The 25358-nt window shown below is 46.4% G+C and overlaps 4 protein-coding genes across 4 annotated transcripts; 2 read left to right on the plus strand and 2 right to left on the minus strand.

Annotated features, from left to right (window-relative positions):
• Positions 1 to 573: 573 nt before the first annotated feature.
• Positions 574 to 978, minus strand: LOC311174278 (uncharacterized protein; the record flags this gene model as incomplete). The annotated part of the gene is made up of 1 exon (XM_084238525.1): positions 574 to 978. The coding sequence occupies one exon, from the start codon at positions 976 to 978 to the stop codon at positions 574 to 576; it is 405 nt and encodes a 134-aa protein (XP_084094651.1).
• A 1757-nt stretch (positions 979 to 2735) lies between these two features.
• Positions 2736 to 3116, plus strand: LOC311179515 (uncharacterized protein; the record flags this gene model as incomplete). Its single annotated transcript, XM_084246751.1, has 1 exon — positions 2736 to 3116. One exon carries the CDS (start codon positions 2736 to 2738, stop codon positions 3114 to 3116), a length of 381 nt encoding a protein of 126 aa, XP_084102877.1.
• A 13009-nt stretch (positions 3117 to 16125) lies between these two features.
• Positions 16126 to 16534, minus strand: LOC311174918 (uncharacterized protein; the record flags this gene model as incomplete). Its single annotated transcript, XM_084239728.1, has 1 exon — positions 16126 to 16534. One exon carries the CDS (start codon positions 16532 to 16534, stop codon positions 16184 to 16186), a length of 351 nt encoding a protein of 116 aa, XP_084095854.1. The 3' UTR covers positions 16126 to 16183.
• A 1158-nt stretch (positions 16535 to 17692) lies between these two features.
• On the plus strand, positions 17693 to 18037 carry LOC311169815 (uncharacterized protein; the record flags this gene model as incomplete). Its single annotated transcript, XM_084232074.1, has 1 exon — positions 17693 to 18037. The coding sequence occupies one exon, from the start codon at positions 17693 to 17695 to the stop codon at positions 18035 to 18037; it is 345 nt and encodes a 114-aa protein (XP_084088200.1).
• Positions 18038 to 25358: the final 7321 nt, after the last annotated feature.

Raw genomic sequence — 25358 nt, forward strand, 5'->3', positions numbered from 1 at the left:
GGGGAGCTCTGGGAAGCGTGGGGTCAATGGCAGGGTTGGTAATGAAGTGCCTCAAGTTCCTTGCTTCTTGATAAAGAACTAATTAATCATTCAGGAATGCCCATTACATAGACTATTGTGGACATAATGTGCAGTAGGATGCCATTTAATGCCTTTGCATATGAAATACACACAAACACACAATGTAAAATGCAATTCTCCCCATGGAGAGTCAACAAACTAGAAAGAAAAAGAGGACTTGTTGAGACTGTTTAGCAAATTTTATTATTATTTAAGTTGCATTTTGTATATAAACATGGCAAAGTTCTGGTTAAGATATAAACACAAAGAGGCCTATGTAGAAGGAAGCCATTATGTTCTTGACTCCATACTGTAAAACTATGAATCAAATGGTTATGGAGACAGAAGACTGCACATTTATGCTTTGGATGCTGACTTCAATGCAGGCCGTAGCACAAACCTCAGAAATGACTCTGAGATGTAGATAAATCTCAGGTGAGGCTTTTCATTAAAGGAACACAGAGGTAGGAGGAGAAGACCTTACCTGCAGCACCTCACAGAGGCTGGCACTGCCTAGCAGCAGCACTTCTTCTGGCAGCAGCACTTCTGCTGGCAACAGCACTTCTGCTGGCAACAGCCCTTCCCGCAGCCACAGCCCTTCCCACAGCCACAGCCCTTCCCGCAGCCAGAGCTGCAGCAGCAGGGAGTGCAGCAGGGGGTACAGCAAGAGGTGCGGCGGCAGCAGCAGACCACAGGGGTGCTGCAGCAGCCACCACAGCAGCCATTGCAGCAGGGGCAGCAGCCAGAGCAGCAGCCCACCCGGTAGCACCTGTAGGAGGTGCAGCTGTTACAGCCACCACAGCCACCGCAGCCACCGCCGCAGCCACCACAGCCACCACCGCAGCCACCGCAGCCACCACAGCCACCGCAGCCACCGCCGCAGCCACCGCCGCAGCCACCACAACCACAGCAACCCATGGTGTCAGTAGAGAGGATTCAGGAGAGGTGAGGAGAGAGACTTGGGAGGTGAGGAAGGTCTGATGCTCCTTCTGCTGGGGGAGGCCCTTATATACCGACCTGGGCTGGGGGATGAGGACACGTGACCACTTCCCTGCTGCTGCATGACTAGACTGACATGCAACGATCCACCGCCTCTTGTTTACTTCCCTCTGACACATCCTTGTCTTCATCACACTTTTAGATTTGTTATTCTTTCATAAAGCTCTGTCAGAATGCACACAAAAATTCAGACATCCTAGGGGAGCACTGGGGCCAGCGGTCACCAGGAAGGGCACACCACTCATCGCCCCAGGGGCCAGCAGCCTGTGCTGTGCCTGGCAATTAGGCCTGGGCGGGTACCCCCAGCCTCAGGACACCTGGGACAGGAGTCACTGAGCCGCTAGGCTTATCCAGGGAAGTTTCAGGCCCAACCTGACCTTAGAGAGCTTGCAACAGAAATGAGCACACCGGGAGGTGAAAAGGCCAACAGGATCCTGAGCCATGGCCAAGGCCAGAGGCCTTCATGGTGGGAGCAGCTGGGAAGGAGCCTTCTCCTGCTGCAGTCAAGCATGCCACTGCTTTCTCTCCCTCTACCCAGGCCCATCATCATCGTAAAACAGAAAGACGCTCTGAAGGTCTCGTCTCTGAGGGTGTCTTCCTGGGGCGCTGTGCTGTGCACCAGGGGTTATTTGTCCTTGGCTTGATATGATTTTGATCCATGGCTGAGAGAATTGCCCCCTGCTGAGTGGCCTGAGAGGCTGAGATCTGCCCTTTGGGCCCCAGAGAGGGAGCAGATGGGTGCTGAGGCAGGGCAGGCCCCAGAGAGGGAGGGAACCCTGGGGTGTGGGGAGAAGGGGGGACAGTGTGAGTGTGTGCGTGCTGGAGGGGGCGCCACTTGTGTCCACATGACCAAGAGCCACAGACGGGGCGTTCCCGGGGGCTGGCCTCCGTGCTCGCACCCCCACCACTGCTGGCAAATCAGCAAGCAACAGGATCCAGAAACCTTATATCTCCCATGGGAGGAACTGGCTCCCCTTCTTGTACAATGAAGGGATGATCTTTCAGAGGTTATTTGGGAGTGACGGGTTGTCAGCCCTGGATTCAGGGATGCAGGTAGGTTTCACATAAACACATTCTGCACTTGTCCTCTTTTCTGATGTTTGTTTCGGAGTAAACCAAGAGTGATCCAGCTAACAAAGCTAAGAAATGTGTGGTAGGAGTGGGAGCTATTCCCTGCAAACCCTCGGGAGGGTCAAACCTGACTGCACGTGACAATGCCCCTTGAGCCAGACCCTCCACTCCTGGTTGACAAGAGGACTCCCAGCTGCCCCAGGAACGGCTGCCTGGGAAAACCAAATGCAGTCAGTTATCACAGCATCAGCTCAGACACGGCATGTGGTGTGATGTGGGCTGGCGGCTGTGCATAGTGGCTGGTGACAGCCCCCGTTTTCTGGGTCCTCAGGTGCCTTGATGGAATTTATAGGGCATCTGACTTAGAAAAGTATGCAAGCATTCTAACCAACCAGGCTGGCATTCTAAAACAGGAAGGTTATTTGTGAATTACAAGATTCTCCCATGACAACTGACCCAAACAGCAACAGGGAAGCAGTCATGTGTCCTCCCTCCCCCAGCCTGAGGTCGGTATATAAGGGCCTCCCCCAGCAGAAGGGGCATCAGACCTTCCTCACCTCCTGAGTCTCTCTCCTCACCTCTCCTGAATCCTCTCTGTTGACACCATGGGTTGCTGTGGTTGTGGTGGCTGCGGCGGTGGCTGTGGCGGCTGCGGTGGCTGTGGTGGCTGCGGCGGTGGCTGTGGTGGCTGCGGTGGTGGCTGTGGTGGCTGCGGTGGTGGCTGTGGTGGCTGTAACAGCTGCTACAGCTGCAGGTGCTACCGGGTGGGCTGCTGCTCTGGCTGCTGCCCCTGCTGCAATGGCTGCTGTGGGGGCTGCTGCAGCACCCCTGTGGTCTGCTGTTGCCGCCGCACCTCCTGCTGCACCCCCTGCTGCGTACCCTGCTGCTGCAGCTCTGGCTGCGGGAAGGGCTGCGGGAAGGGCTGTTGCCAGCAGAAGTGCTGTTGCCAGCAGAAGTGCTGCTGCCAGAAGCAGTGCTGCTGCTAGGCGGCTGCCAGCCTCCGCGCAGTTGCTGCCTGAAACTGTGTCCTTGGTAAGATTCCCCCTCTGTCTGCCAGTCCCTCCTGATTTGAATGTCACCAGGGGGACATGAGTGGCTCTCAGGCTGAGGAGCTTATCCACACCCTCTGGTCCCTGAGATCCTGCCTCCGATGCAGAAACACCCACACTAAGCTCCATCCACCCGCAGCCTAAGTGGGAGCCGGCAAAACAGGTGGATGGTTGGAGGCCACGTGCTCCCGAGATGTTCTGCTCAAAGGTTTGCTTCTATCCCTTTTTCTCCTCTTCTGTTGTGTCTATATCCGCTGTCTCTTTTCTTGCTGTTTCTATCAAACTAAGACAATATGTTCTCAATAAAGCAAAAGAAATTGGCATGAAAGACTGTCTCATTCTTTTTTTATTTCTTATTAGAATTTTTTTAACCCAAAGATGCCCCAAGCTCCGTAAAGCGAGTAAGACCCTGCTGCATGTCAGCAACGGGCTGACCATAGTCCATGGACGCTGTCTCTGCAGATGTTCATGGGATGGCAAACATTGGATGGATTCAACTATGCGCTTATGTAAATTAGAAGAAAGTTAGAGAAAAGATTCTTGAAGCTTTGTGTCAAGCAAGTTAGTTCATCACTTTGTTTCAAACCCCAGGCTCAGCTTTTCTAATGGTGTGATCCTCTGGGCTACAACCAGCGGAAATTCAACACCTTCAACACTGTGCGTGTCCACCTAGGTCGGGTTATGGCAGCTTTTATCACTTTAATGAAAGTTTCCCCTTCATGCATGCTCTGTCTCCTTGGCAGATTATGGTCGCAAATACAAACTTGGGCACCAGGAACAAATCTGTGAGGAAGAGCAGGGAGTCACCAGCCCCCTCCCCAGGCTGGCCACCCTGTAGGAGTGAGCAGAACATGACAACATTGAGCACAGACGTCAGGGTGATGCTTTCAAGCCCTGTCTCGGCTCCCAGCAGGTGAACGCACACACAGGCTGCGGTTGGTGAGCCCCCCCTGAACCAGGGCCTCTCCTCAGGATTTTCTCCCTAAATCTGTTCTGCGTGGCCGTGGAGATGGGGGAGGGGCCAGTGTTGCCTCTGTCCATACCCAGTAACCTTGAAGTCAGGGGTCCTCACTGTCCACTCCTGGCTGTACTCCCGCAGAGGGTGCTCCCGGGTGTGATGGGGAACGCTCAGCCAGCCAGGTGAGCACCCCCCAGGAAGAGAGTCAGGGGAGCTTCCTGGTGCAGCCCTGCGAGGGCCTCACATACCTCAAGGAAACCGGGTGCTGCCTCTAGGCCCAAGTCTGTGTCTGGGTGTCCTGGGGGATGGCAGGTGATACTGCCACTGACGGGGGCGATGGCTGACTGGTTGCTCCTGGCAGCCCCTAATTAGTGTGAGCATCAAAGGAATCCAACTGTCTGAGACAGAAGCCTCACTTCAGCATGTGCTGATGACCCTCAGCTCCATCAGACACTGGGGGGTGCAATGGGGGGATTCACAGAGAGAATCCGAGGCTAGAGCTGCCTGCCTCAGGGAGTCAGGCCTGAGTGTGTCCTCACTCAAGGACCCAGCAAAATGAACAACGTGCAGCAGTATTTTTACAGGTATGTATTACTACAGAGATTATACCCCCTCACTTTCCAACTACGTATCAAGGACCCGTAATGTACTAGGCTTTGTTCTAGGCACCCAGAATTGTAGTTCAGTGAACAAAACAGTGGGGATTCCTTTCCCTGAACTCGTTCCAAGTGGAGAGAGTGATGACATAGTGCATACATGTATTACGTACCACGGGATAGGGCTGAACATACAAACGCACTGGCCAGACTCCAGATGATAGCAGAACCCTGACGTCCAGCCCAGAGACCAGCCCACTGTCTGCTGATAGCCCAGGCCGCCCGCTGCCCTCTGCCCACGTGGCCCATGCGCATGGACACGACCTCTAACAAACAGTCCTATAAACCAAGCTGTGACCCCTCGAACCATTAGCCCAAATGGACAGGACTTGATGGATCACCAACAGCTCCCCTAATGTCTTGTCTTGCAACCTTTTTTTTTTTTTAAAAGATTTATTTATTTATACAAGAACCGGGGTACAGGCCAGATGTGCAGGGCAGGGGGGAGTGAGAGGAGTCACCAGAGACAGAGTGGGGAACAGAACAGGCAGATCTACTGAAATACACTGCTGAGGGGAGCAGCGGGCGAGACAGGAGAGGTCTGCCTCGCCATGTGGGCTTCTCCCTGGCCGGCCGGGATGGAACCCGCACTGCAGAGGCTGCCGACAGCTTCACAGTGACGCTCAACTGCCTGCGCCACCAGGGAGGCCCCTGTCTTGCAATCTTGAACAACCAAAGGAAGCTAAATATGCACCCTAACCAGTACATAGGACACCCCGCTTCCAGTTGGCCTCCCCAGTCTCCCCATCCCACAGTCTCCTATCAGAGCATTCCGGGGCTCACCCCTGCCGCCCCAGAAAGCCTCCCCACTGCTGCCTGCCTCCCCATCTCTGCAGCCACAACAGCAGCTCCAGCAGCTCCGAACAAAGAGGCTCCGCCTGTTCCCTCGGCTGGTCTCGCTCATTTCCACAAGGATCGGGACTTCCACTCCTAGGTGTGGGCCGATCCTTACACGTGTGCCCCAGCAGAGGTGAACAGGGTGTCCGTGGCCGCAGGTCAAACATAGTAAAAACCTGAAACGGAGGAAACTCCCTTCATCCGGAGAGAAGAGGAACAAGTGGAAGGTAGTTCATGCCCAGAGAAGAGCACAGGGATGTGCTAAGTCCGTCTGAAGAGAAGCGAAGGTATGAGGGGCTCGGGCTTGAGGGCCAGGACCGCCCTGGAGGTGGGGACCCAGCCGGACAGGGGAGGTGGGGGGACCAGGGAGAGCAGTCTGGGTGCTGGGAATTTAGTTTTCGGGTGAATGGACCCCAGAGGGCCCGGGAGAAGGTGGCGTCTGGGCCACGACTAGGGTGATGAGGGGGGAACGCGCCCGGCGGTGAGGAGAGCATGGGCCGAGGAGGGGGCAGGGAGAGGGCAGGGCCCTCAGAGGCGCAGAAAGAGGGTGTGGAGAGGGGGTCAGCTAGATCACGGGGGGGCTTGCATTTTGTGGGTGCCGTGTTATATCACTGCGAGCATCACCTTCGACTGGAGGTGAAGCAGGCAGCAGGGAGGGTGGGTGAGCAGCGCGCCCGCCTGCGTGAGGAGAGGATTTGTCTCCACAGCACCCTGACGCCGGTGATGAAGGGGTAGGAGCTGTGTGCCCTCTCGTCCTGGCAGAGCAGGGTGGGGTGATGGATGCTGTGAAGAGATGCTTGGGGTCTGGTAACTTCTTCAGTCGTGGGCAGCTGTCCACTGAGATCCACTGGGAGGGGGGTGTTGTGGAAAAGCCGGGGGGGGGGGGGGGGGCGGGCGGGGGAGGTGTTTACCAGTGGGAAGATCAAGGGTTCAGTTTCAAACATGTAAAGCTTAATTTGTCCTTGTCACACCCCCCCCCTATAATTGGGCCTCCATAAAACCTTGGTGGGGGCAGGAAAGCTTTTATAGGAACATTAAACCTATGTCTGTCTGGGATGAGGGATCTCCTTACTCTTATGCTTCTGCTGTGTTGATTGGATGCAGACAGTGGACCAGCTTCACCCCAAACTGCTGGACAGATGGGGTTCCAGCAGGCATGGAGGTCGGGCAGATACTTCAGGTGCGCAGGTGGAGGCCTGTGGGGAAGGTGTTCTTTTCCTCTATTGATTCAGACACCCTCTGACCTGGGGGTGCTGTGTGCAGGCTGCTGCGCACCCGTGCTCACGAATGATCTGGGACCTGGGCCGAGCTCTGTAAGCCCCAGTGAAGGGCAGGGACGCAGCAGAACAGCGTGTGCACAGTAGGACAGCACCTGCACCTCTTAGCAGAGGTAAAACGCTCCTCCACGGTGTGACACTTGAACTGAAATGCTGGGTGCACCCCGTGGGACAGATGTTTATCGAGCTCTGAATTAATTGTCCTGCTCTGACCTCGGCAGGACCAAAACCAAGGCAAGACCGCAGCCATGTGGGTGGGAGAAATTGGGATTTACCCTGCAGGGAGCAGCGAGGCCCACAGCCCGCCTTGATCTGGGGCGCATGTAGAAAGGGAGGTGGGGTGAGCCTCCTCCCTTCACAGGACCTCAGCTGTGCTTGAGTGTGAGCCCCAAGGGGGGCACCGCTGTGCTCTGCGGGGGGTGGGGAGCCGCTGGGGCCCGGTCCCCTCCCGACCCCCCCAACCCCTCCCCCCGCCCCCTCCCAAGCCCCCCTCCCTCCCAAACTCTCCCCTCCCAGACCCCACCTCCCACCCCTGCGGCCTGCCCAGTGGCGCCAGCGGAAGAGCTTGGACCGGGTCACGGCTTTGAAGCACGCCCAGTTATTCTGACTCTTGCTTAGAATCTGGGATTGAAAGTTTGCAGGAATGAAAGGAAAACCCTGCCGCGTTCTTGGGCTGCAGGCAGGAGAGGGGAGAGGCAGGAGTGGGGGGCACACCCGGGGACACTGCCAGGAGCGCCACCAGCAGAGCCCGGCTCCGAGAACCAGGCAGCAGGCGCTCCCCATGCAGAGCCAGGACTGGAGCAATGTGGGTGAGGGAGGGTGGCCGTGTGACCCCACCCCAGGGCTCTCTCAGGACAAGCTGGATGAGACCCGCAAAGGGCAGCAGAGCCCCGAGCGCTGAGCACCGGAGGGAATGAGCCTCAGCAAGTCGGGGGCTGGAGCAGCCCTCACCAGCATCGCCAGGGACATTTCCTGGAAATGTGTCCCTGTTCATAGCAGAGGGTCTGGACTTGGGCTGCACGAAGCTCGTGGCCACAGCGTCTGTGCTTGGGTCCAGCGCATGCTGTTTCCTAGGGCGCACTGGCTGCACGCTCGCAGGTGCCTAGTCTGTAGGTGTGAGAGTAAAATCTGCTGATGCCCATGTAACAGCTGTCGGTGCAGGCAGCACAGTTTATTTGGTCCAAGTCCTATAAGTGGACTTGTAGGTGGTTTCCGAGGCTTTACTGTTGTCAAGGACGCTGTAATGGTTGTCCAAACGCAACCCAGCCGCCGTGGGGTCAGATTCCCTGAGCTCGGTCCCCAGCTCCAGCGCTGAGCGGTTTCCTCACCATCACCCCAACACCAAATCCCCGGGGTCATTTTGCAGATTAGAGGAATCGTTTCCTAAACAAAAGGCATCGTTTTCTCTTCTGATAATTTCCTTTGGACAAATTCCTAGAGGCGAAATTACTAGGTTAAAAGTCAGCCAGGTTTTGAAAATGATAAAAGTTGCAAAAGTGGCCTCTATAAAATGCCCACCAGGTATCCCCGCCCTGACTGAGTGGCTCTTGCCTTGCGCGCTGTGACCCATCCTAGGCAGAATCCAGTCATTTTGCTCACAGGGCAGGTGAGAGAATTATTGTTTTTCTTGGCCCTGAGGAAAGTTGAACTTCTATTTGCAATTTTATACCATTGGTCCATCTTTTGTATCTGGGAGAAGGGTAGTTTTTTGTTTTTGTCTTTTTTGTGATTTTTTAATTCAAGAACTCATAGAAAATATTTCAGATACATGAGCATTTATCCTCCACTTCCTCGGTCTCTTCCTCCGGGTTCCCCGGGAAGCAGCATAATTGGTGACTCCTTGCTGTCAGCGCCCAGGCAGGCCAATCTCGTAGATTTCTTCAATTTTTTTTTTTTTTTTTTTTTGTGTGTGTGTGTGTGTGAGCAATTTCAAATACCTCTTGGAAAAAGGCACCTCGGCAGTGGCAGTGATTTGCTCTTAGGGTTACAGCTTTTCCATTCAGTTGTGATTCTCTACTGAGGTGGCGGCTCCTCCTTCATTCTATCTGCTGCAGCTTCCATCTGGGGTGACCTTCAGAACCTCCTTTTTTTTTCTCTTTCTCTTTATTTATTTACTTTATTTTATTTTCTTATATCATTGTTCATTTTTGTACAATATTTGATTTCTTCCATCAGGTGTAATTCCTATAAATCTCCCACCACCACATCACCCAGGAGCCCTTACCAGGGTCCCTTGTGCTTGTCCCTCCCCTGTTTTGACCCCCTCTGTCCTCCCTGCCCTGTTGCATGTCTCAGATCTGTAATTTGCCTGCCAGGGAGTCTTGGACACCCCACAGGTGAGAAATCATGACCCCAACCCCCCTGCACCTGCTTTTTTTTTTTTTTTTTGCCTCCCATCACTGTAAGATTTTTCATTGGGAAGATGGCAGCAGTCGAGGCAGCGAGGACAATCTTTCATATTTTAAAACTGTTTGTTGAAAAGAAAAACTTAAATGCATAGAATAAATTCTCATAACTCCAGCTTCCACAATTCACGGCCATTTATTTTGAAGCAAATTTCTATGATACTATTTCATAGATGCTTCTCTTTTGTACATATCAAAATGATGAAGCTTGAATTAAAGCCTAGATGCATGACCACTGCCATGCCTAAAACCTGAGAGTAATTTTTATTATCTTTAAACATTTAGTCATGCTCATTACCCCACTAATTTTTAATTACTTATTTAATTAAAAAAATCTTCTTCATTAAAAAAACCCGCAGTCATCTAGTGTGACTTGGGGTTCTAGGTTGACATCACTGCAATTGATTTAAGTGTCTCTTAGATCTTCTAATCTGACCATCTCCCTCCTGAGCACACACACACTCTCTCTCCCTCTTTCTCTCTCTCTCTGTCTCTTGCTCTTTCTCTCTTTTGCCTTGAAATTTGCTTTTCTTTTGGGGCTTCCTGTGCTGAATTTTCAAGTTTGATGATTGCACCCCATGGGATCATTTAACACCCTACATTTCCAGTGAAGCATAATTAGATTTAGAACTATGTTATGATTCCATTGCTATTTTGGGGCAAGGCTGCATCATTGGTGGTGGTGTTGAATCTTCCATAAAGAGGCACATAGTTCTGCTGTGTGATATTGACATCTGGTGTTAGTCACTGTTACATCCATTAATACAATAGAGTTGCAAAATGGTGATATTTCATTTTCTTTCTTCTTTTCACCTGGGCTATTCTAGAAAGAAATGCTCCATCCTCAATCTTTTGGTTACTCTGAGGTAAAGTTTATTTAGAAAAGGCAGAATACATGTCTTGCTCTTACTGTCACCATTTTTAAAAAGCCATTTTAAAAGAATGTGTTAATTTCCTAGTCTCTTCCAAAGATGACTAATGATGTTTATATTTTATTTTTGGATATTATTATGAACTCATGAATTCAAAAATATTTTATGTGTTTCAGCTCATTGTAGCTATTGTTCTTGTTGAAATTCAAATTGTTTTTTCAATATGAAACTGTTACCCTGGTAGCTTCCTGGTTTCCTAGTGTGAGAAGTGTGCAGGGCTTATCTTGTTCATTTTAAGACCCAAGCCAGAAATTATTCATGTTTCTAGGAAACATAGTTTATATTTCTGTCCTTTGGTCATTAGTTTCCCATATGAGCTTAGAAGGTCTGTTTACATATAAATACATTAATCTTTTTTCTAGTGTATGAGCAAACAATTTTCCTAGCTGAAAAAAATTTGAAATGGTGTTGAGTTTTAATATTTTGTTTATGTTACGGACTTTTCAGTGTTTTATAACTCATTTATATCAATGTTTCCTTATGATTTTTGGTATTGGTGTCATATTAATCAAGCATTCCATACCCTAGGAAAGTGACATTATTCTACTGTATTTTTATACTATACTTACAGCTTTAGTTTTCATATTTCAGCAATTTATTTATTTGGAGTTTATGGAGATTTGGTGGGATATTAGGTTGATACTTCAAAAATCCCTTTATATTGTAAAATACTATAATTGTTTGATTTTACCTTTTAGAAAAGCTGGATTAGGAGCACAAGGGACCTCACCATATTTTGAAAAGCCATAACTATGAAAATTTCAAAATAAGAAAATTTTTTTTTTCTCTTGTTACACTTGGTATCTGAGTTTAAATTTTCAAATGTTAGCTAAATGACCAAATTGTATTTTCTGGTAGACAAAAGAAAATATGTACATAATTGGTTATTATGTACTTTTTAATTTCTGTCTTTTAAAATTAAGTTGTATTATTTTTATGGAAGTAACATCGGTTATAACTCTATATGACACTTAGGGGTGCTGAGTCTCACCTCTTCAGATACATGTATGTGCCACAACACATCACCAAAGCCCCGTAGCTCCCCCACCACAGCCCACTGGCCTTTCTTCCCCTTCCCCCCAACACAACCCACCCTGTGAGCTTCAATTCTGCAGTCATATTTCTAGGGTTTGTTTTGGGTTATTTTTGTCTATTCCTCTTTCTTATAATTTCAGATCTTTTTACATTTAAAATTCTAAAATAGGGCCTCCCTGTTGACACAAAGGGTTAAGTCTCAGCACTATGAAGCTATTGGTAGCCTCTGCAGCATGAGTTTCATCCCCAGCCAGTGAGGTGACCCACATGGCTCAGCAGACTTCTCTGGTCTCACCCACTGCTCCCCTCAGCAGTGTATTTCAGCGGATCTGCCTGTTCTGCTCCCCGCTCTGTCTCTGGTGAGTTCTCTCACACCCCTGCATCACTGGCCTGTACCGCAGCTCTTGAATGCATAAGTAAATTAAATAAATTTTTAAAAAATGTAAATAAAATTCTAAAATATTCAGAAATTCTAGGTTTTATTCTTATTTTACCCAACAGTTAGAGCAGTTTTAAACTCTTTTTTTAATTGAAGTGACATTGGTTTACATTGTTGTTTATATTTTGGAAGTACAGGAATCCCTCCTTCTGGTGCTGTTACCCTAATGTTCTCACCACCAAAGCACCTGTTGCCCATCACCAAAGGTCCATAGGGTTTTATTTCTTTGTAGTGCACAAATGAGTGAAACAACCTGGTGTCTGTCTTGTCCTTCTGACTTATTTCACTTAGTAATTTCCTCCAGGTCCATCTATGTTGTCACGAAAGGTAAGATTTTCTATTTCTTTTGAGTTGATTAATATTCCATTGTGTTATATATCACAAAGTAATATATATATATATATATTACTTTCTTAATCCACACATCTGTTGGTGACACTAAGGTTGTTTCCATGATTTGACATGGAATAAATAGTGCAATGAACATAGGAATAAAAAGTGCAATGAACTTTAAATTAGTGTTTTTGCATTCCTTGCATAAATACCAAGGAGTGGAATTGCTGGTTCATATGGTACATTTATTTTTAATATTTTGAGAAGCCTCCACACTGTTTTGCCTGGAGGGCTGGTCCAGACTACATTCCGACCAACAGTGTGTGAGGGTTCCTTTCTCTCCATATTTTTGGCCAACTATTATTATTATTTATTATTTATATTTATTATTTTTTATTATTTATATTTATTATTTTTTATTATTTATATTTTATGTACCTGTTGACCATCTGTATGTCTTCTTTGGAGAAGTGTCTATTTAGTTTTTTTGACCATTTTCTTTTTTTTTATTGGTTTCTTTGTTTTATTTTGGTTGAGTGGTATGAGTTCTTATTGATTTTGAATATTAACCCCTTGCTGGATGTATGATGTGCAAATATTTTCTCCCATTGGAAGGGCTGATTTTCATTTTTTTACAGATTTATATATTTATACATACAAGAACTGGGATGTAGGTCAGAGATGCGGGGGGTGAGAGGACTCACCAGAGACAGAGTGGGAAACAGAACAGGCAGAACTACTGAAACATACTGCTGAGGGGAGCAGTGGGTGGCCTGCTGCACCATGTGGGCCGCTCCCTGGCCAGCTGGAGGATCGAACTCGTGCTGCAGAAACTGTGGACAGCTTCACAGTGCTGCGCCTAACCCCTTGAGCCACTAGGGAGGCCCTGATTTTCTTTTTAAGGATAATTTGTTTTACTGTGCAGAAGCTTTTTAACTGGATATAGTTTGTTAATATTTGCTCTCATTTCCCTAACTCTTAGAGTTGAGTCTTGAAATACAACCTCCCTGTCAAAATCTAAGTGTTTCATCTGTAGTTTCTTATAAACATTTTATGATTTCAGGTCTTACATCCAAATCTTTCATAAATTTTGACTTAATTTTTGTGTATGATGTGAGAAAGGGGTATAGTTTTATTCTTTTGCATGTGACTGTCAGTTTTCTCAACAACATTTATTGAGGAGATGGTCTCCATTGTATACTGTTAGCCTCTTTGTCATAAATTGACTTTTCATGTAAGTGTGGGGTTATATCTGGGCTCTCAAGTCTATTTCATTGGTCTATGTGTCTGTTTAGATCTCCTTGGCTGTATAGTAGAGTTTGAAGTCTGGGAATCTGATATTTCACTTTTTGTCAGATTTTTTTTGATTATTTGGAGTCCTGTGTGAGTTCATATAAATTTTAGTGATGTTTGCTCTAATTCTTGAAGAATGCCATGAAATTTTGAAAGGGATTGCATTGAATTTGTATATCGCTTTGTGTAAGGCAGCCTTTTTGACCATGTTTATTCTTTCAAGCTATGAGAAGGATTATCTTCCCATTTCTTTGTGTTCTTCTTCAATTTTTTTTCACAATATTTTATGGCTTTCATTGTACATCTCCTTTGTTAAGTTTATTCCTAGATACTTAATTCTTTAAAATGTGATTTAAACGGAATTTCTGTTTTCATTTCTTTCTCTTCCATTTCATTGTTTGCTCTAGGAATACAACAGACTTTTGTGCATTGATTGGCTAATCTGTCACTTCACCGTACTAATCCACAGTGATGGAGAGTAGCATGTATTCTGGGACAATCCTCTGCTCTGTTCTCAGTGTGTTTGGCAATAAGTCTCATTTGGGTGTATTTCCTTAGGAATTTAAGGGACCGCCATAGGTCTAATTCCCTGATTACAGAAGCTATTTTAAGATGGGACCTATAGAAACTGGAAAACCTACAGGAAGTGAAGGCAGCCACGGTCACACTATCACTGCCGTGACTGGATTCTATCAGTCCTGGTGCCAAAGCATCTCTGTGCCCTTGAAGAGACATCAAGAACCCACTAAAGAGAATTCAGAGCACTGCTATCCCTGGCTAAGTGCTCCTAGTCGTGCCTACAGCTCATGCGTGATGTCACTGAGCTGCTCGGGCGTTCTCAGACATCCAGAAGCCTGTAGGATTTCCATCAGATGAGGCGTTTCTTCCCAAAGTCTTCCCTAGTCTCTTATGTTTCCTCTCAGGCATCCACACAGAACTTCACATATTTGCTGGTATCTTTCCACTGACTGACTGATACAATTTTTGGATAAATTTTTCTTTATGCAAATGATCTTGTACACATTCTACTCCACCTTTCATCTTGAACATTTTATAGATCTTGGGTCATTCCTTCTCAGGTCACAGTATCCTGGACAACTGTGCAGTGTTCTGTGGTATAGCTAGAACATTTAATCTGACCACAAGGGCAGACATTTAGGTTTTTCTAGTCTTCTGCTACACTGCAATGAGCAGACTTCTCAATTATATGTCTTTGCCTAGGACATGAGATTCCAAACTTGGAAGGCATATACAATTTTAATGTCCTAAGAATTAGTGCCATTTAGCATCTTTGCCAATATTGCAGAGGAATGACACCATCCCCATGGGCATACAACTGGTTGTGGTTCATTTGCAAAACAGCCAGTGGGATCGAGGAATTTTTGAAGGATGAACTTCCTAGTTATCTCTACTCATGCTTATTTAAGGAGAGCTGATGGTGATGGTAGTTAGTGTGTGGTTGTGTTTCTGTGATATTCTCTATGGAAAATTCAGTTGTGCCAAAATCATGCAGAGATTGCAGAAAGGCTTTAGACTATTAAAAGCTGGTAATTTGTATTTAATAAAAAACAAAGTTCTAAATTAAGGAGTGGTGTTGTGTTTCTCCATTACAGGAAATGTTTACATTATAAGTGGAGTTGGAGTTGACTACGAATCTATAGAGATTAGTTTTTGTGACTAAACTAGGATTTTAAATTCAGTTGAGAAAATCCAATTCTCAAAAAGATGCCACTGTGAAATCCTTGTTTTCATCAAATTATTTGTCTAAGAAGGAATATACATGAATAGCAATGGTAGAAATTGAAGCCCAAGGTAACTTTTGTTCAACTATGTGTGTGCTTGCCTATTATTGTCAACTTAAGACTTTGTTGGGAAAAAAAGCAATAAAATATTCATGTCACGATATAGATTTCACACAGAGAAACCATCTGATAATGTGGTGTTGATTAATGAGGGTCTTCCACTACAGAAGGGGTGCATGGGGGACACGTTCTCCCCCATCAGCATTGCCCATCCCCCCCACACCCCCACCAGAGGGAACCACCAGACAAGAAGCTTCTGTGAGTCAGTATTAGAAGGATGATTCAGTAAAGTTTATTAAATATTTAGAAGTTAGAAATACATGTCAGCAATTGAGAAGTCAGGAACCCGTTGTACTTACAGATGGGAAAGCATATTTTGGCAGACAAGGCTGTGAACACGTGCTACAGAATTAAGTACAAGGATCTCGATGCTGCTGGTCTGGGATCTGGGCCGCAGGCTGCTATTCAGGTGCTGCAGGTGCTCACAGCCTTGGATATACTTTCCTGGTTTGGTTTAGACACTTTTCAGTTGTGAAGACTTGAGCTCCCCAAGGTAAAAAGAGAAGAGCATAAAACCCAGGCCCCACACGGAGATGAGAGAGCCAAGCCCCCTAGGCAGGGCCAGCGGGTCAGGACAGCAGACAGGAACGGCCTGAGGGATCTGGCCCCTCACAGCTGAAGCCCTGCCAAGGACCAGGCCAGCGCCCACAAAGGAGCAGGACTGTCAGCATCGCCAAGGGCTACAGCCACCAGCCACCAGAGAGAATAAGCAATATGTCTCCATCCTTCTCCATGATGACCTTGAGTAAGGTGTTCTGCTATCACTCTCAAGATATGCAGATCACCAAAGCTTCAGACTATAAGATACTCACAATCAATTCCAGCAAACCAGAAATGTGTTTTTCTTCTCTACTCAACAAGAGAAAATTCCCAGGAAGAGAAAATTTCCAGGTGGTTCAAGTGACAAGGAGCCAGCAGGGAGCAGAGGGATGGAGGGAGCCTTAGCAACAGGAGCAAGCACCCATGCAGACCACGCCCTAGCAGCAGCACTGCTTCTGGCAGCAGCACTTCTGCTGGCAACAGCCCTTCCCGCAGCCCTTCCCGCAGCCAGAGCTGCAGCAGCAGGGTACGCAGCAGGGGGTGCAGCAAGAGGTGCGGCGGCAACAGCAGACCACGGGGGTGCTGCAGCAGCCCCCACAGCAGCCTCTGCAGCAGGGGCAGCAACCAGAGCAGCAGCCCACCCGGTAGGACCTGCAGCTGTAGCAGCTGTTACAGCCGCCACAGCCACCACAGCCACCGCCGCAGCCACCACAGCCACCACCGCAGCCACCACAGCCACCGCAGCCACCACAGCCACCGCCGCAGCCACCACAACCACAGCAACCCATGGTGTCAGTAGAGAGGATTCAGGAGAGGTGAGGAGAGAGACTCGGGAGGTGAGGAAGGTCTGATGCCCCTTCTGCTGGGGGAGGCCCTTATATACCACCCTGGGAAAGGACACAGGGAGTGACCCTGGACATGTGACAAGGAGACTTCCTCGTGTTCCCACTGCAGGGGCTAAATGCAGCTACCAGGTGAGTCCTTGTTGACATTCTTTTGGGCTATATTTGACCCAATGCATTTGCTGATTTTAGCTTTGCTTCTTAAAACCGGTTGAGAAGCAAACCAAAGGGCTAATATTTTTTGGGGGGGATCTTAACTTTCACAGAATTACAGCTGAATCTTGGGGATTTGGAAGTAAGAAGGCAGGGGGTTGCTCAGCTCCTTTTTCCTTCCTCCTGGGTGGTTTTCTCTCCTCATTTTCAGTTGAAATGAATATCCAAAGTGAACAAGCCACAGCCTTTAAGGAATGTTCTCGTCCTCCTCACTCCCCAGCAACTGGCTTTGCGGTTCCTGTCAGGGAGCATGTCTACCGCTGCTTTTCGGGTTTTGGTCCACCTTCCAGCTAAGTCAGCCTCTGCTCTCTCTCCTTGCTCCCTGGTGCTCACATTCTCCCTCAGACACAGACTTGGGCCTTGGCCGTGGCTCAGGATCCTGTTGGCCTGTTCACCTCCCGGTGTGCTCATTTCTGTTGCACACTCTCTGAGGTCAGGTTGGGCCTGAAACTTCCCTGGACAAGCCTAGCGGCTCAGTGACGTCCTGTCCCAGGTGTCCTGAGGCTGGGGGTACCCGCCCAGGCCTAATTGCCAGGCACAGCACAGGCTGCTGGCCCCTGGGGTGATGAGTGGTGTGCCTTCCTGGTGACCGCTGGCCCCAGTGCTCCCCTAGGATGTCTGAATTTTTGTGTGCATTCTGACAGAGCTTTATGAAAGAATAACAAATCTAAAAGTGTGATGAAGACAAGGATGTGTCAGAGGGAAGTAAACAAGAGGCGGTGGATCGTTGCATGTCAGTCTAGTCATGCAGCAGCAGGGAAGTGGTCACGTGTCCTCATCCCCCAGCCCCAGGTCGGGATATAAGGGCCTCCCCCAGCAGAAGGAGCATCAGACCTTCCTCACCTCCCGAGTCTCTCTCCTCACCTCTCCTGAATCCTCTCTACTGACACCATGGGTTGCTGTGGTTGTGGTGGCTGTGGCGGTGGCTGCGGTGGCTGCGGTGGCTGTGGTGGCTGCGGTGGCTGTGGCGGTGGCTGCGGTGGCTGTGGTGGCTGTAACAGCTGCTACAGCTGCAGGTGCTACCGGGTGGGCTGCTGCTCTGGCTGCTGCCCCTGCTGCAATGGCTGCTGTGGGGGCTGCTGCAGCACCCCCGTGGTCTGCTGCCGCCGCCGTACCACCTGCTGCACCCCCTGCTGCGTACCCTGCTGCTGCAGCTCTGGCTGCGGGAAGGGCTGTGGCTGTGGGAAGGGCTGTTGCCAGCAGAAGTGCTGCTGCCAGAAGCAGTGCTGCTGCTAGGGTGTGGTCTGCAGGTGCTCCCCTTTGACTGGTAAAATTTCCCTCGTCCCATCTCATGTCCTTTCATCTCCACTTGGTTCTGGATTCTATTCAAGTCTTTCACTGTTGCCATCCCTTGGTTTTTCCATCAGAGTATTTTCCCAACTGATCATTATGAGCTGTGGACGAGGTACGTATACAACCCAGCAGGTGAGTGATTTTGCAAGTCTCTCTGCTCAGTTGAACAACACCAGTTTGAGTGTTTGTTTTGATGTCTATGTCCCTGCCTTTCAGCTGTATCTTCTCTGTCCTCCTACATAATTTGTTTTCTTTTTCGTGTTGTTTGTTCTGAGTTATCACATGGTATTGTTGACATATTCTAATAAAATATAAAGTATCTGCTTGTAAACAGCATTCCTTGTGCCTTTGTTTTGAGTACTCTGAATCCTGGTTCGTGTGTTCTGCAGCTTCAAAGAGACTATGTCTCTCAACCAAGACTTTAAAATATCTGTAATGGAACCTCATAAGCAAGGGTCGTAGAAGAGGTTCTGGCTGGGTGCATGTCCACCCTCTTCCTTCAGTGAAACATCCCTGTGCCTCAGAGACTCCTTCCTTACACCCCAGGCTGCCTTGCCAGGGTGTTGTGCCTGTGTCACTGAGGCATACGCCGTGCCCTTGGATTCTGTCCTCCTCAGTCTCCTCTCCAGCTTCCTCTCCTCTCTGCTCAGCTCCACCCTCCCTTGGATGGGGCAGGGAGCCTGGACCCTCCCCTTTTTCTGGGGAGCACCCTGTAACTGCTCCACTTGGTGCCTGTTACCCCGGGACCCTTTATTTCCTTTGCATTGAAGTTTCCCTGGTCCATGGCAGCAGTTCTCACTGTAATGTGTGACCTGCCAAGAAAACCACCAGCGTTCTCCAAGAATGCTGGGGTTTCCTCACAAATGCTCTGTCCCCTTGAAAGGGGCCAGCGCCTCCTGTGTCTCCCTGTTTCAGCTGACCACTCACACTCTTAGAGGTCATAAGCCCTTCTCGATGCTAAAACACTAGTCCAGAACCTTTAGTCAGCCCACACAACACGTTCTGCTCAATTCAACGTTACGTTCCTTCCACCACGATACCTGACCCCTTAGATACATCACTGCCCGTGCTCTCCAGAGTTCAGTACATAGTTTGGAAGATTCGTGGGACTCTTTTGGATGAATCTTTTTGTAGCTCACATCTTTTACCTCCTCTTTTGGGGTCCTCTGAGACCTGAGTCTTTTCATAGAGGTAGAAACAAAGAGAGGTAGTGCGGGTGGGTTCTGAGGAGACTCAGAAGTGCCTTTCAAGCACTACCTCAAGGGAAAATATTACAGGACAACCTCCTTGGCAGGGTTAGACGGGCTGCTTGTACTAAGGATGTAGAGATAGAGGGTTAGTTTTCTACAGGATCATGGGGACCTCATCATCTGTCTCCATCCTAATTTTTAGGATTCCATTCCTTCCCAATGAATGTCCTCACTTTATCTGGAGACATCCTGCTGGGCGAGAAGCTTGATTTGCTTGATTTGCTATTTGCATTGTGGTTCAGCCACTTACCCTGCAGTTTTCAGGCGGTTAAGGCAGCATTTGGCCAACAGTTTACAGCCCTGCAGTCATCCTATGCCCCCCACCCCAGCACTTTTAGAAGCAACCAGATTATTCCATTAGACTCCTTGCTTTGACGAAAACTTCCAAGGTAACAAATACATGCCAAGTCAGAACTTTACTTTCTATAGGCATTTAGATTGGGCTAAATATTGTCCTCTCAAAATGTATGCTCCTCTGGAACTTCTGAATGTGACTTTATTTGGAAATTAGGAACTTTGCAGAGGTGTTCAAGTTAACATGAGGTCATTCCAGATTAGTGTGGGCTCTAAATCCAATGTGACTGGGGTTCGTAGAAGACAGCGGGAATTTGGACATAGAATCACAGATCACACAGGAAGAATCTGATGCGATGGTGGAGGCAGGGACAGGAGTGATGTTTCTGCAGAACTAGGAATGCCAGGAGTTGCCAGCAACTCCAGCACTAGGAAGAGGGAAAGAAGGATCCTCCCCTAAGTGAACTTTCCGAGAGCATGGATTCAGGCATCTAGCCACCAGGCCTGCGGGGGAGTAAGGTCCTGTGGCTTTAAGCCACTCTGTTTGTAGGAATTGCCCTAGGAAATGGATGAGCATTTGATTAGGAGCATTCAAGGGGCCACATCACTGCTTGAGAGCTAGTGCCCTCTTCGCAACTGGGAATATTCATTGGTGGCTGTCAATCTAGTAAGATGAGATAACCTGTTCCAGAAAACTCCAAAACAGTTCAAAAAAACTCACCTTAGGATTCTATTCTCTGGTTTCTCCTGAAACCAGAATCTAAATCAGTGAGGGTTCAAAACAGTAGGAGAGATAAAAGAGATTTATTTCAAGGAATTGACTTACTTCACTGTGAGGTCAAGTCCAAAAGTCTTAGCACTGGTTGTGAGGATGAGCGGGCTGGCGCCCTCAGGCACAAGCTGAAACTCCGGTCCAGGATGCAATGTTTTATTTGTTAGAGGAAGCCTCAGTTCTGCTCCAAAGACGTTTCAAATGATTGAATCAAGTGCATCCAGAATAGTTAGGTTCCCTCCCTGAAATCTGCTGAAAAGGACTTTAAGCACAACTGCAAAATACCCTCCAGCAACACCTAGATTAGAATAAACATCATGATAGAATAAAGGAGGAACATAACCTCCACAAGTCAACCATAAAACCAACACTACAAGTTGCAATGAACTTACAAAATAGCGTGAGAACATTGAAGTCAGTAAAGACCGGTCTTTCCATGTCAGCTCACAAGAAAGTTGAATTGAAATTTTTTCCTTCGATTTTTTTTTTGCCCCAGTTTGTGGGAATGAAATATCTCCTCCACTCTAATTTTTTTATTGGTAGTATATGACATTAATTTAAGAATAATGATCATTTGATATTAATCCCTTCATATATTTTTTTCATCTCCTAAAAGGACAGGTTTATTAGGACAAGGAGAAAAAGGAAGGGACCCGCCTAGGCACAGCAGGGGGGGAGAGCTGTTCTCCTAATGCACATTCTGCTTGCTCCGATAGTTCTTTTTTCCTATTTTTTTTTTTTAAATTTTAAAAAATTTTATTATTGAGATAACGTTGGTTTACAGCTCTGCAGATGATTCAGGAGGTAGGTTCACACCTCAGATAAATTCACCACCAGAGCACCCACCTCCCTTTACTGTAGACCACTGGGCTCCCCCCACCCTGTCTTTCCTTCCATCGTCCCTCTTGACCCACAGTAGCCTCAATTCTGCAGTCATATTTCTAGGGTTTGCTTTGCTTTAGCTTTGTCTGTTCCTGTGTTTTGTTTGCTATATTCCACATGTCTCCTGTTCACCTGGCATTTGTCTTTCTCCCTCCAGCTTTTTTTTACCTCCAGTTCCATTCATGTTGTCACAAGTGGCAAGAGTTCACCTGTTGTAATAGTTGAATAGTATCCCATAGTGTATAATAGTATCCCACAGTGTATCCACTCCCCTGTTGGGTGACCACTGTAAATAGTGTTGCAATGAAATCAGGAGTGAGTATGTCCCTTTAAATTAGTATTTTTGCTTTCTTGGGATAAATACCCAGGACTGGAATTGTTAGATCATACGGTATCGGGAGCCAGCCTCGGCAAACTGGGTGTCAGGGGTTCCTGAAGGATGGGATGGCGTCGGTGCAATTGAGGAATGAGGCAGACACACACAATGTCTTTTGTTAGTATCTCCTCCGAGGGCCCAGCGGGTCTTTATTTATACACTAAGGCAAGCAGTGAGATGACATCATCATATGCATGGAAGCAAAGCAAAAGCAATCAGTGTATTATTTTTTCCCATAGTCTTCTGGCTGCTGCGCGCTCTTAGCAAGAAGGCAACCTTCAAGGTTAATAGATAAAAAACTAAATCTTACACTAAAACTCATTATTTCAGCTAGAAAATTACCTAAGACAGTCGATAGCTCCTATCAGCTAAAGCCTAAGCATCAGAAGATTCTTCTTATTCACATGGCCTTCAGCTGGAGACCAGCTGCTTTCTGGCTATCAGCTAACAGGGTTTTCTACCTAGAAACTTCTTAACACAGTTAACTTCATTTACAAACTTTCCTAAGAAACTTCTAAAAAAAGCAAAAGAAGGACTTAAGATAATTGTTGTCCTGGATTGCTTGACAGGCATGTTCATGTATAACAAATTCTTTCCCAAATTTACAGTGTTTAATTTTTAAGCAGGTATTTCTGTATGCCAATTACTTACAGTATTCTTACACATATAATTTACTGCCCGAAGTACTTTCTGAGAAGTTATTCCTTATATGACCAAGAACAAAAAACAAGGGAATGTTTGTAGGTTGCAGATTAATCTTCGGCCCCACGGTGTGGGGTGCAGGGACTCTTCAGCCCCACGGTGTGAGGCCCTTTCTTTTGTTGACCAGAGTCTTAGCTGGCTGGGGCAGCAAGGCCCCCTGCAATATGGTAGATCTATTTTTAATGTTTTGAGAAACCTCCATGCTGTTTTCCACAGGAGCTGGCCCAGTGGACACTCCCACCAACAGTGTGTGACAGTTCATTTTTCTCCACATCCTCACCAACATTTGTTGTTTCTGTTTCATTTGTTTATTTACTTGATACAGGTCATTCAAAGGGGAGTGAGGAGATGCCTCGTTGTAGTTTTGATTTGCATTTCCCTAATGGTAAATGATGTTGAGGGTTTTTTTCGTGTTGACTATTGGCCATTTGTATGTCTTCTTTGGAGAGGTGTCTGACTTTGTTTTTGTCATTGTTTGTTTTCTCCTTACTGACTTTCTGCACTATCCATTTTTTATCTACTATCCAAGTTAAGACAAATTTCACCTTAAGAGGTAGGTCACAAGAAGGCTAACAACATATATGACTCACTCTCATGTTTCCATGGTTCTACTTGTCTGGTTTCCATTTTGTTTTGGGGTGGGCTTGAGAATGTTACAACCATATCTGGGGTCCCAGTTCTTCACTAAAGCTATGTAGATGGTTTTGTTTCCATTTGGTTGATTCCACGCTTGGCTGTAGCCTGTTCGCCTGCCAATAGCTCTGCCAGTTAGGTGTGGTGTTGATGAGGTTCATGGGACAGGACATTAAAGTGCCATGTAGTTTATGTCCTGTGTATTCAGAGTAGCCTGTCCTCTGAGTCCATGGAGGAGAGGTCAGGCTAATACCATGTTATTCTGCTCATGGCAGGATCTGAGTTATCCAATGGATTAAGAGTCTGGCCAGTAGTAGAACTACAAATTTTTCTTCTTATTTGACTGATTAGATTATGAAAATGGGTCTCACCAGGAAAATCCCAGCAATAGTAGAAAAATAACTAAATATGAAAATAACTAAAAATTAAAAGAGAGTAAGAATAGATATTAGTGAACCACATAAAATGATTATTTGACATTGAAGGTAGCTAATGATGCTTTATACTAGCTGAGAGATCTTAAGCAGGCCACTGACTCTGTCTCACTTTCTCATTTGTAAAATTAGAAGAGTATCAATACCTACTCACACAATTGTTGAGAGGATTAAGTGAGTTATTACATATGAGGTATAAAAATTCTTACTATCAGAACAGTAAATCGTAAGAATTCAATACATTTTAACTGTTTTTATAGTCCTGAAACTCTCCCTATATGCATGTAGATAGTTTCTTTTTTCACATTCACATTTAGTATATGAAAATGGCAGCTTAATTATTTTCCTAGATATAATACACTTGAAAAAAATTGTAGCAGTTCTATCCAGAAATATTAAACTTATGTTAATAGAAATCTAGAATTCATAATCTTTATAATTGAACCTTTGATAATTTTTAATGATTCCCTTTATGTATCCCTAGTTCAACAGATCTCAATTATGCTTTATCTTTTGTGAAATTTGGTTATAGTAACTTTATTTTTTTAAAGATTTATTTATTTATGCATACAAGAACTGCGGTGTAAGTCAGAGGTGTCGGGGCTGAGAGGATTCACCAGAGTGAGTGTTCTGAACAGACAGATGTACTGAAATACACTCCTGAGGAAGCAGCAGGTGAGACAGGAGAGGTCTGCTGCTGTCTTTAACCCCTGCACCACCAGGGAGGCGCATATTAACTTTAAACACTTTTTGTTTGTGTGGTGTGAGTTCCCTCCCCAAACCTTAGGAGTCCTTATGTATTAGATGTTCCCTGTAAAGAGAATATAGTCATGATCCTTTTGAAAACAACTTGACATTATTTATTATTTTTATTTTTCACTGGGTTGTTTAGCTTAGAATAGTTTATTTCTATTTTTGCAAAATTACAAGTCCAACAAAAGTAGACAGAATAGATAACAAATGCCTATATATTCATCACCCAGTTTCATCAATTATTAACGCATAACCAGTCTTGTTTTGTTAACGCCACAATCACACACTCTTCTCCCATAGATAAATTTGAATCTTATATCAATTAAGATTTTGACCAGTAGTAGAATAATAGCAAATATTTCAAATTATTTCTTCAAAAATAAGCACTCAAAAAGCATAATCAGAAAGTATCGCATCTACCAAAGTGAACAATTCTTTAATATTGTCAATATTATCTAGTGTTCAAATAACCCTGATTGTCTCATAGTATTTCTAGTTTCCTGGTATGAGTTAGGATCCAAATAAGATCCACACAGAGAACGGATGGACAGATCTCTTAGGACACCGTCAATCAACCCTTCTTTTTCCCTTGAGTTTTTTTTTTTTATTATTTGTTGAAAAAACTGTAGTTTCCCAGATTTTGGTGCTATCTGTAGATGTCATTAATTAAGATCTTCCATATCCTCTGTATCTTGTAAATTGGTATTTAAATTTAGAAGTTCATGTATTATTTTAGGCCTAACTGACAAATTTATTTTTTACCATCAGAGTTTCCTGTTTCTCAGGTTTTCTTTAATTTCCTCCCTCCTTTCTTGAATATTTTTGTTATTATTTTTCCATGCTACATGTTTTACTTCTCTCTTCAGTTTAGAAATTTTGTATTCTTATTTCTAATTTTTTTGGTAGGTACACTTAAAATGGTAACTTTTCAGTAAATAAAGCAGTAGTGCCGAAGGAGTTGGTGGTTAGAATCGTCTGCCCTGGATGCAGGCAGCAAGGGGAGAACTGTCTGCAAGGATTTTAACACAACAGCAAGGATGATTAAAAGTCTGCCTGCCTGTAGTCATTGCCACGGCCCAGAGATTGAACGCAATGATGGTGATAAAATACACTCCCTGCCAGATGGCTGCTGTCTCATTCTGCGGAAGGTTGGCACATTTTTAGTGCT

This window comes from Talpa europaea, assembly GCF_964194135.1.
Source record: "Talpa europaea genome assembly, chromosome: 1".
Classification (NCBI taxonomy): Eukaryota; Metazoa; Chordata; class Mammalia; order Eulipotyphla; family Talpidae; genus Talpa; species Talpa europaea.